This window comes from Gouania willdenowi, chromosome 13 (genome assembly GCF_900634775.1).
Source record: "Gouania willdenowi chromosome 13, fGouWil2.1, whole genome shotgun sequence".
In the NCBI taxonomy this organism is placed as follows: domain Eukaryota; kingdom Metazoa; phylum Chordata; class Actinopteri; order Blenniiformes; family Gobiesocidae; genus Gouania; species Gouania willdenowi.
The window spans coordinates 8,237,871-8,249,938 of NC_041056.1; the positions used below are offsets into that span (position 1 = coordinate 8,237,871).

At 35.4% G+C, this 12,068-nt stretch overlaps 1 protein-coding gene across 1 annotated transcript in view; it reads right to left on the reverse strand.

The window, feature by feature from the left end:
* nbeab (neurobeachin b) overlaps positions 1 to 12,068 on the reverse strand; it is a 314,839-nt gene that overhangs the window by 176,954 nt on the left and 125,817 nt on the right. Inside the window, exons 23-28 of the mRNA XM_028465652.1 lie at positions 10,074 to 10,291; positions 7,266 to 7,419; positions 6,141 to 6,321; positions 3,737 to 3,864; positions 2,155 to 2,220; positions 1,866 to 2,025 (exon numbers count right to left, since the gene is read on the reverse strand). Coding sequence (XP_028321453.1) covers positions 1,866 to 2,025; positions 2,155 to 2,220; positions 3,737 to 3,864; positions 6,141 to 6,321; positions 7,266 to 7,419; positions 10,074 to 10,291 — 907 coding nt within the window. The remainder of the gene's footprint in view (positions 1 to 1,865; positions 2,026 to 2,154; positions 2,221 to 3,736; positions 3,865 to 6,140; positions 6,322 to 7,265; positions 7,420 to 10,073; positions 10,292 to 12,068) is intronic.

Sequence of the window (12,068 nt, forward strand, 5' to 3'; positions counted from 1 at the left end):
GCATTTCAGTTTAACTAGAACTACAGTTTTAAATATCTATTTCAATATCAATTTTAAATATCTATTTCAATTTTTCAGGCGAGTTGATTCAGACTGACACTTTATTTGTTAATTTTTCATTTCCGGTCATCAGACTGATACTTTATCTCTCTCTCTCTCTCTCTTAAATGTATTAAATTTTATTATAATTATTATTATTATTATTATTATTATTATTAATAATAATAATAATAATAATAATAATAATAATAATAATAATAATAATAATAATAATAATAATACTTATTATTATTAATAATATATTAATATAATTAATTATTAATTATAAAAATGATAAGATTTTTATTATAAATTTTAATAAAATAAAATTAATTTTAATTTCATTTACAACTAATTAATGGTTAATAGGTGTTCCCTAATATAAAGTGTTACCAAAATCTTATACAGATGCCTTTGTGGAAAATTAATGAAATTCCAATTGTGCAAGATTTGGTCTCTTCCTTTTTAAGTTTACACATGAGATATTTACTGTACGCAAGGGAACCATGGCAAGATTTATTACCAACAAATAAACATTGGGAGTGAAAGTAACTAGTAACTTTTACTTTGAGTACTATTTAATTGAGCTACTTTTTACTTGTACTTGAGTATTTTATGTATGACTTACTTGTACTTATACTTGAGTACAATTTCATTCAGGTAACAGTACTTCTACGTCAATCGTATATTTCAGCACTCTTTATACCTCTGCTGCTTTCCTTTCATGCATCTTAATGCATTAATGATGACTCATGGCAGATACTACTTTTAATTACAGGCTGATGTCTTTTCAAGTTCATAACAGCCATCTCTTCCACCAACGTGTTTGCTTCCACATTTAAATCTGTGTGGTGCAATTAGCAGAGCTCATGAATAAACCATTGGTGAGTGAGCCAGGGGAGGGAAAACTGAGTGTCTCTGTTATTGTACTGTAGGAGTTCATTTCTTACAGACATTTAGGAGAATGCACTGTTTGTGGAAACTGAGACAACAATTATGTCTAAAAGTTTCAAAATTTTAAATCCAAAATTCTGAAATTGTTCGACTTGCGGAGCATAAAACAGAATAAAAAAGTACCAAATACAAAGGAAGGAATGATCTGTTACCAATAAAAATATTCAACATAGCAGCAGTGCTGAATTATTGCTATGTTTTGTTTAACATGGGGTTAAATGATGAAAGTCTCAGTTTAACTTGTTGTGGTAATGGAGTGGAAAACATGAAGGTTGTGATTGAACAACTCAAAGGTTCCTGTTGTAATACCCAATGTCCTTCATTGCCTTTCAAAAAAAATTGACATCAAAAGGTCGTTCTTGGGTTTCCATGGATACGGTTGATGATAACGGAGTGGAAAGGAAAAGGAAAAGTGCTGAAAAATGTGCATCAGACTTGCATTACAACAAAAAAATGTAGCGGAATTAGAAAGATAGGATTGTTCTGCTTTATTAAGCAATATATATGCAATGTTTCATGAAAGAGAGGGAGGTTATAATTTAAGAGGGATTTATTTCACCACACGATATTTCATAAAATGGGCATCATCAGGCATGGTTGCATGAATATTATGATGGAAAAAAAAACTATAATATAACAAAGTGGATAGAACTTTTTCATTTTTTTTTATATATTTGCAGTAATTTCAAAGATTATTTTAAAAGCAGCAGTCATGGTCAGAAGTTGCTTTGTAGTTATTTGTTTGACATTACTTTAATTTGAATTTTTTTTTTACACATTTTAAGTTGTTTTTTACATAGTCACAATAAATAAAGAAATCAAAATCAAACAAATCAAATTAGTGTGAGGCAAGATGACTGCATATACACTACCTGTGCGAGGTGGTAAGTTGATAATGCTGCGTCCTGATTGGTTGCTTTTCCTGGCGGTCTCACGTTGGGGTTCGAGGATGTCCCGGTACTTCGACACCATGAGGACAGAAATAAAGTATACCACGGCCAACGCCAGGAACTGGGCTTGTTTACTGTCATCCTGCACAGATGCATCACAAACTACATTCAGCACTTATAATAAACCCTAAAACACACTGTTTGTCCTAATACTGCTTTAAGAAAACTTGGGAATGCAGCCGTATCCTTGACGAAGACACATTTGACTCACAACATCGCGAAAGACGACAGCTCGAAGTCGATTGATATCCACATCCTGCAGAAGGCGGTCAGGGTCCTTGATGGGAGACAGATCACAAGAAACACTCTCAATGGCTTTCTGAAGCAAGGAGACAATGTTACATGATGCCTTTCATTTTATATATATATATATATACATACACTTTACCCTTCACTGTCTTAAACCCACTTTTAAATTAGATACAGAAATACAGTTTATTGTTAGGTGAAATGGATGTATTTCCTATTAAAGTATGTGCAATAAAGGCAATAAATACTAGTCTGGTCTGTTAGGGGGATTTTAAAGGGCCCATGTTACGCTAAATCAACTTTTCTGTGCTTTAAACATCATAAATGTGCTATATGGGCTTCATACACATGCCCAAAGTGTTTTTTCATAGATTCCCTCAATCGTTAGTTAGAGGGTGATTTGCTCCTTTCTTACTGCAGGGTGAGCCCAAACACCTCGCTCCAATTTGATGACACGTTCCCACTTTGATGACAAATTTGACGCGGCACTGAGCTGAAGAAGCCGCGCCCCCAGGAAGCTCTCTGCCGTGATTGACATGTAAACAGGGCGGCCCGTCCTCTGGCACTACGTCACCGTGCAGGGAGGAGGAAGTCAGTGTCGCGTCTATAGACACGACCACTCATGAATATGCATAAGTAGGACGCAAATCAGCCTGTTTGTACAGAGTTGCTAAGAAAGTGACTTTTCGAGGATAAAACTCTGGAAAACAGGCAAATTTGGGAAAATAAACCTCAAATACTGTTTTTGGTGTTCTTAGAACAAATGGAGATGGGTGAAAAATAGCATGATATGGGACCTTTAAGGAGGGATCGTACACATTTCTCTACAAGTATGAAATTTGTCACACTTTTAGTTTTTGACCTGCTGAAGCTGGAGCCATTTCTCAATGGAGTCGCCATATTAAATGGTTCAAAATGGCGGCCACCCAAAAACGTTTTTTTCTGTTAATAGCAAACTAAAAGTCACATTATTTAAATTAAAAACACTTTTCTATTGTTTTAAAAAAATCAACTTTTGGTCGTAAATGTCAGTGTTAAATTTTCACAGGTGGCCATATTGGATTTTCCAACATGGCATCATATTTAGAATCAATCTTTTTAATTATGTGACTTTAGGTTGGCTAGTAACAGAAAAACCTGTTTTTGGGTGGCCGCCATTTTGAACTGTCTCATATGGTGACCCCAATGACCCCATTAAACCCCAAGGGTGGCACATTTCATGCTTGTAGACAAATTTGCACAATCTCTCCTTAAAATTTTGCCAATGTTTTTCCTTTATTTATTGTAAATATGTATATATCTATATTCTTTCTACTTTTTATAGTTATTTTTCTATTTTTAGCCTTTATAATTGTCTTGTTTATTTTATGTCCTTCATTGCACTATTTTTTGGGTGTCTTTTGGGTACTATTTGTGTTTCTTGCACTAATGATTGAAATTCCCCCTCTGCTGAATCAAAAAAGTCAGTGTACTCTACTCTACTTATTCACTGTATATACCATGGCTTACAGTTCTGATGGCAGTTGCTTTTGATTTGGTCATACCTTACTTGAAGTCAAAGCATTTTGCTGCATTTCTTGATTCTTGCAGTTGTTGAGGAGAAACGACGACGTTCCCCTCTCGACGTTCCGCTGCCTGCACTCCAGACAATTCCTCACAGCCACACAAGAAACTGGGAAAGAAATCACATTCAGCATTAAAAAAAGGGAGGTTTTCATTTTTGCAGATGACATGAAGTTAAATGATGATTACATGTGAGACCTCTTTAAAACGAATCAGTTATCTCCTGTGACTGTTCCATGTTGACAGCACATGGCCGCAGGAGCCAATCAGCAGTTGCACTGATTTCACACTAAGGCCGGTGATGAGGAAGTGCAAAGGACACCGTGAAGTTGGAAAAGCTCGAGGACTTGAAGTCAACAATCAAGCAAACAAGAGTTTCGGGAACATGCAGACCTACATTCACAAACTCACAATCTATATGCATTAAATAAATAAATACATTAAATAATGCACTAAATATAACGACACCCAATCGTGTATTAATAAAAAACGCAACGACCAAAAAATATGTAAATAATATATAATTCCTTATCATTTAATTATTCTTTGTCCAAATGCTAGAGTTGTGAATCAAATTCAGAAACTTGAGGAATTCGACGTCAATCCTCCACTTTTTTTTAATTTTTTTTTACAAATTTGGCCAACAATCTTTAAAATGTACTCATTCGAAGATGTGTACAACTCAATGTCCGGGGGCCAAATCCGGCCCATCAGAGCATCCTATTCGGCTCCCAGGAGAATATGAAAATGACAGAGAAAACATGAATCACAGCGTAAATTACCAAATACTTCAGTTGTAATTTGTTGTTGAAATAACTTAGTAAATAATAATAATAATAACTTGGTAAAAAAAAAAAAAATCAAAAATCAAAGGATATTTAAGTATCTGTCACTTATTGCTAAAATATTATTGATGCCTTCCATATTTTATGTCTAATTTATAACTGGAAGTGCAAACATGGGCACGTTAATAATAAAAGCCTAAAACCTGCGGCCCACTTGTGATAGCACAATGACAACTTGTTCTGCTTTTGGTTGCTCTAAAAAAATGATGTGTCGATATACAGCAACCCTCTTTTGTTTGCCGAAAAAAAGTGTGACTGCAGGGGGCGACAGTTCCAACTCAGCTGTTTTATAGTAGACAATGAAGCAGAGAAGAAGAGCTCTCCGAAGGGGCCTTTACACTCCCTTAAAATCACTCCAATAGAAAACACTGGGCTTTTACAGACAGTGGGTACGTGTGATGCCAATCAATCACATAATTTCAAGATGGCGGAATTCAGGCTCTTAAACTATAAATCTGTCCTATTTTCAAATGGTGATAAAAATGAAACATAACGTGCCGCACCCTCGTCCTGACAATTGAAAAATCCTCAAAATATTAACTGTCATGAAAAATAATTTACATTGATTTATTGTGAACAAGCTAAGCACTTCAGTGAATTTATAGTTGGAAATGGTTCATCCATTACATTTATAATACCGGTAGGGGAATAAAACATTATTAAAAATCACCTGTTTATGCGTAAAATTTTATTCCGTAGTAGTTTCTGTGACAAACACAAAGATAACATTTTTTGCCACTAATCAAGAGCCCTGAGTGAGGTATCAATGGTCCACCTCTTTTCCTTCTTTAAAATCAGTCCAAGACAAAGTTTTGTTAAAAATTCTCAAAAATGCTGTTTTTTCACCAAAAATTGTCCCACTGGAAAAATGTCTTAATTACCTAGAATCGCCATAATAGTAGCAATGTTTGTATGCATGAATTGTTGCCGGGTTATGAATTCAGATTCACACCTACATAAAATATCAGAGTCCAAAAATAGACTTTTTTTTAAAAAATGCCATTTTTTTCGCCAAAAATGATCAGATCGGAAACATTTTTGCGGTAATCTAAAGCCCTGGGTGAATGTCACCTTACAGCAAGGTATCAATGGTCCACCTGCTTTCCTTCTTTAAAATCAGTCCAAAACAAAAGAAAATTCAAAATCTGAATTTGTTTTTATTACCTGGAATCCCCCCATTACTACTAATGTTTTGGTCTGAGAATGATTGGTGGGTATAGCATTAAAAGACCTACATCACTCTACACACAGACAGACAGACGGACAGACGAACTGATGACAATACCCTTCGGCCGAGGGTAATATGGTGCATAATAATGCATTTTCTGAGGCTAAGATCTTCTAATAAGTACATTTTAAAGGTTTTAGGCCAAACTTGTAAAAACAGTGGACGATCACTTTAGGTAAATCACCTTTTCTGGTCTGAAAATACATTAAAAAAAAACACTAAACTTATCATAATGACTGCACTAAGCCATCACAGTAAGTAGGATGTATTCTATATCAGTAGCAGCAGTCACACAGTCTGATGTTCCCTCACCCAGTCTCAGGCACTGCCGCATCAAGCCACCAGAGGACATGTTTTTTTCCGCCTCGATTTCACTGAAGTTGAGCGAACTGGAGAAAACCAGGACGTCCACCATGACCATGAGGCGGGACAGGAAAGTGATGGCGGTCTCTGATGACATGCCCTGTGTGGCCTCGATGTTCTCCAACTCTGTCTTTGTACAAGAAACAAAAGAAATGTTACATGTGAGACAACAGCACAGTCTACTACCACTGTACTAGTTTTTTCTTTTCATTAGATAAGGACGAACATTACAAGCAGCAAAAAAATATCACTGATATTATGAGCGAAGTGCTAAGAAGTGATTTCCCGGCAGGCTTTCATTTCTTTAGTGTTTTAGTCTTTAGCTGTTGATCAAATCTGTAATGAACAAATAGGAGGAATCTTTTCTATTTGCTCTTAAATGATAGCAAAAACTTTTTTTTAACGGATAAACTTTAAAGATTATATACGTGAATAATTCCATTGTAAATATTTTGTTCCTTTTCCTTTTCTTTTCCTTATCCATATTTCCAATTTGGTTGCCAATCATTTAAAATAAATATAAATTACATATATATATATATATATATATATATTTACAAAAATATAAAACTACAGTGATGTTTCATCATTAGTTTAGCGAAAGCTGCAATAAATAAAACAAAAAAAGAAAAATGGCATTGCTGGATTTAGGTCAGGAATACACATTAGCAGGTCCGGAGACGTCGGTTTTATTTTTAAATTATTACAGCGACTGTGTTTAATCTCTTTAATCTCTCTCAAAGGATGACAAATAGTTACATGAAAAAAAAAATTACACATTGAAAGTATATATTCAGAGGAAAAACACAGTTTTAAAATGTACTTGAGGAGAGTGAAATTAACATGCATAGAAAAGCTACACCAACAAGAAGAAAAGGAATTAAACTAGATTCCAAATTATTGTGCAAAAATGTCTTTTCTCAAGCAGCAAATTGGGAAATTAATGACTATCATTGCAAAGTGTTTCAAATGAGATCCTGACTCAACACCATATCACTATATAGAGCAGTTACAATAAGCAGCCACTAGAGGATGCTATTTCTCTTCAGTGAAGCCTGTATAAGCTACACTTACAGATGGAGAAGTGGCAGCAGAGAGAAGAGGTAAAATCCCTCCACAGGCGATAATGATGTTGTCCACCATTTGGGAGATGAGATGGATGGTGTTGTGGACGAAAATGATGTTCTCGTTACTATTGACAAAGTCCATGACAGACTTAGTGGTGTGGCTGCAGAAAGAAAGACACAGAAAATAACCTGCCATCATAGAGAATGTTTGAGGTTATTGTTGAAGTCCAGCCACTGATGAGCTGCAGGTGAAGTAAACAATAATTATCTTATTTTCATTCATCACACCTGCCTGTGGGTCCGTTTAAAATGGAAGCAGATGAAAATTTTCCCTTCAAAGCTAATGTGTTAGGAGTAGACAAGTGCAAGTTTATGTTGTTTCACTGTTTCATAGACGCCATACTGTATTTATTTAGCTCACATTTAGCAATCTTGTCTTTCATTTGAGACAAATTCATTCAAAACAGCATGTTCAAAATCATTGTTAAAAATGTGTAAACATGAAAAATAAATCTAAATGTAAATGTTAAATATAAATATAAAAAAGCTAATTTAAATCTAAACGTTAAATATAAATATATAAATCTAATTTAGTTGTAAATATAAATGTTAAATCTATATCTAAATGTTAAATCAGTTGCCAAGTGTAAAACTAAATGTTTAGAAATTATACAAAGTGGGCAGGGGAGCGCCTGTCGATCACAAGGCCCAGCCCACACACCCGACCCTCCAAGGCCTTCTGCATCCTCGGTGCTCGATGCTTGACTTACAGCATGCCGGTACTCCCAGTGAATCTACATCTGAGGGCAGTTGTCCACACATTTCCTTCGGCTGATGTACAGTACAGCAGGAATTTCCGCTCTTTCGAGTTTGTCAGTTTTAATTTGGAAACATTTAGCTTTACACTTGGCGACCGATTTAACATTTAGATTTAGATATAAATTCAACATTTAGATTTACATTTACATTTAACATTTAGATATATCAAAGTCTCAAATTGCCTCAAACTAACGTTGTTTGCAGATGACACAACCATCCTATGCTCAGGTAAAGACATTAAAACTCTAATAGAGTCAACAAATGAAGAACTATCAAAAATTCAGACATGGTTAGATGTAAATAAACTAGCCCTAAACGTCAGTAAAACAAAATTCATCAATTTCGGAAAGAGAAAAATAACAGGAGATATAAGACTGAAACTAAACATGGAAATAATAGAACAAGTAAAGGAATATAGAGTACTAGGAGTGTGGATGGACGACAAGCTGACCTGGAAAAAACATATACAAATAGTTAAAAACAAAGTTGCCAAAAGCAGTTACATCCTATGGAAGCTTCAACAAATCCTACATACCAAATCACTTAAAACAATCTATTCTTCACTCATAGCATCGCACTTAAATTACTGCTCCGAAATATGGGGTAATAACTACAAAACGTATCCTGAACCACTATTTAAACTACAAAAAAAAGCTATAAGAATTTTACATAAAGCACCACACAACGCACACACAAACGAATTATTCGAGAAGGCAAAATACTTAAAATTGCAAGAAATAATACACGACAACACACAAATACACGCATTTAGGGCTTCATCTAAAAAACTACCACATCAAATACAAAAACGTTTCACATACAATCAAAATTCCTATGACTTCAGACATAATAATGTGTTTAGACCAGACAGGGTCAAATCGAACGTTGGCAAACATAGTACTGTGTATAGAGCCTTGAACCTCTGGAATAGCCTTGACGCAGAGACACAACAATCCGTAAATCTGAAAGGATTTAAGGAGAAAACACGGAGGATATTTCTACACGCATACAGGTCTCAAGTCAACTCTTCATCGAACTATACAGCGACGACATGGAACTCATCAACTGGTCATTGAGCGCCATCGACAAAATCTTCACGACGAGGCAATTACTACAGCACGAACCAGCGTGTCCAAAGGACACATACCCAAGTGGATATGTCATGGATGCACGAGGGAGAAGCCAGATGCTCTGTCTCTCCCCGCTGACAGTGGAAGATGTGGAGGACATCTATCTGCTAGGGGTCATGATCTTTGGCCTGCTAATGATGGGGGTATGTGTATGTGCATGTGCCTTTCTGATGCATCGTATGCTGAGGCGACTTTCAGAGGATATGAAGGTTCTCCGAAAGAAGAAGAACTTTTCGTTTGGAGAGTTGGAGGAACGTAAACAACGACTGGAAAAGAAAGCTCGAGGAGATACGGAGAAAAAGGACAGCGAGGAGGAGTAACAACAGGAACAATGACTGCAGACGAGAACACATCACATAAAAAAGGACAAAAAAAAAATAGAGACGTTAATGAAAAGATGAAATTATGGTATGAAGAAGATGAGAATGTTTGACTAGGGAAGAAACGAGGTTTGATGTAAAATTATCTGTGTTCAAATCAGGGGACGGATCTGGATAAGCAAAATGCTTTTTTCCGTCGCCGTCATGCAAAAGGACAAAAAAAACAAAAAAAAAATAATGATGTGATTTTGCTCTGAATGTCAAAGTGAATTTCTGTGAATACAACCATGTCGGAAATGAACTGAATAAATAAAAATAAATAAATAAATATACATTTAACATTCAGAATTATATTTAACATTTACATTTAGATTTATTTTTATATACAGTTTGTACACATTTTTAACAATGATATAGAACATGCTGTTTTACATGAATTTGAGCTAAATGTGACCACATTTTTATATTTGGCACCCCATACTAAACCCTCCAAACCTCTGTACATTATGTAAAATGTGAGGAACACTTATACCAACACACACTCACCTCCTCCAGACATGGACGTCACTCTCCAGTGCAAAAAGCAGGTCGGCCAGTAGCCTCTGGTGCATGGGAGACCATTTGAACTCTGGGATACGAAACATGGTGGTTCGAGGCCCAGGACTGAACTTCTGCTGCTGCTCCTCGGTCACGGATGTGCCTCTGAAGCCGAGGTCCACCCGGGCGTCCTTCTCCGTTTCACTGACTAAATGGCTGTGGAGAGCCTGACAGAAACATATCCACTGAGTCATTCTGCATTCAGGATACTTTATAAACCAATGATAAATACTAACTTCATAAATATAATTGATGCTATTGTTATGGTGTTTGTTGTGAATGATTAATTAGTAGTATTAAGTAAGTCCTCTATGTGATGGAATAGAAGAGAACATGCAGAGTCAGCAGGATGCTGCACACACTGTGTCAATAAATTAAATGTGAGCTAATTAAGCAAAATCTAAATAAGAGATAAATAAAGAATATAAAGCGACCCTTCAGTGGGTGACCCAGATCCAGGCAGGGGAGTCTGACCTGAGGAGCTCAGCTAATCTGAGAGAAGGAGAGTAGGACCATCCATCCTATATTAACCTTTCTCTGGGCTCAGCTACTCCATCTGTCACACACTCCTAAGTCTCTGAGGTCCAGTTGATATCACCATAGCATTCATCTCTGTCCGTTATAAACAGAGCTACCACATAGGTTCTGAATATGACTACACCTCACTAACCTTCATCTTCTCCTTTTTACTCTATGTGATGCTTATGCGTCATCATGACCTGGGTCAGTGTGTGATGGTCAATAGATGTGCTGGTCATTCAGGACAGGATTTTTTTTTTTTTTTTTTGATGAGGTTATTCGCTTTTTTATCTAAAATTCAAAAGTATTCAAAGCATTTTCCTTTATTAGAGTCCAGAAGGGATAAAGAAAACTTTAGAAACCAGTTGATTTTCATTAGAGGTGTCCCAATCCGATATTGATATCGGATATCGGTCCGATATCAGCAAGAAAACGAATATCGGATTGTATCAGACTGCATCTAAAATCTCCGATATATATTATATTTATTCAGTTGTAGAATACTGTAAATATTATGTTGAAGGTTAAAATGTATGTAACCAATTGGTTCATAATAAATGGATCAGTTTTTCTCAGACCTACTGTTGCTGACTATTGTTCTGTGTTTGAGTGACATCACTTGATTGAGCTTTTTCTAATATTGCACACAACAAACTAAGTAATCAAAGTATGTATGATTGGTGCTGATATTGTATCGAATCGATATAGGTATCGGCCAATACCCAAGGCCGCAATATCGGTATCGTATCGGAAGTGACAAAGTTGTATTCGGACATCCCTAGTTTTCATTGTCATCAGTTTCAGTTTATAGAAGCAAAATTATTAAATGTCAGAAACAAAACAAAAAAAAAGTAATGAAACCAAAAATATGAATGAGTTTGAAAGATTTGTTTGTCCTTTCTCAACCCTGATATAGAAAAAATGTCTTTAATTTATTTAAATATTGTTTTGTTTTTTTATTTTAAAATGAAAATCAAATAACCATACATTGTTTCTCTTAACATCCTTTTTTGAACAAAAATCCAATGGATGTGGTGGTTATTCAGTAAAAGGATATTTAAAAATGTGTGTTTAATTGATTGAAAAGTTAAGATTGAAAATCAAATAATTTTTCCTTATCAGGGTCGAGAATGGATAAAGAAAACTTTAAAAAAAAAATGCTTTTTTTTAATGACTGACCCAATACACCACTGATGTTTTCAACGCTCTTGCTATGTGCAGTCGCTTAGTTTTAGCTTTGGCTTATTTTTTTTTAGTCCTATGAGAGTTTATCAGTTAGTTGTACTTGTTATGTTCGTACTTTCTGTTCCCGAGTGTCATTATTACATCATCATCTTAGATCACCAAAGCCATTCCTGCCTGCAGAGCGTTGTATATAGATCCTCATCTGTCTGCGCAATTCTACTGTGAGACTGCACCATCACA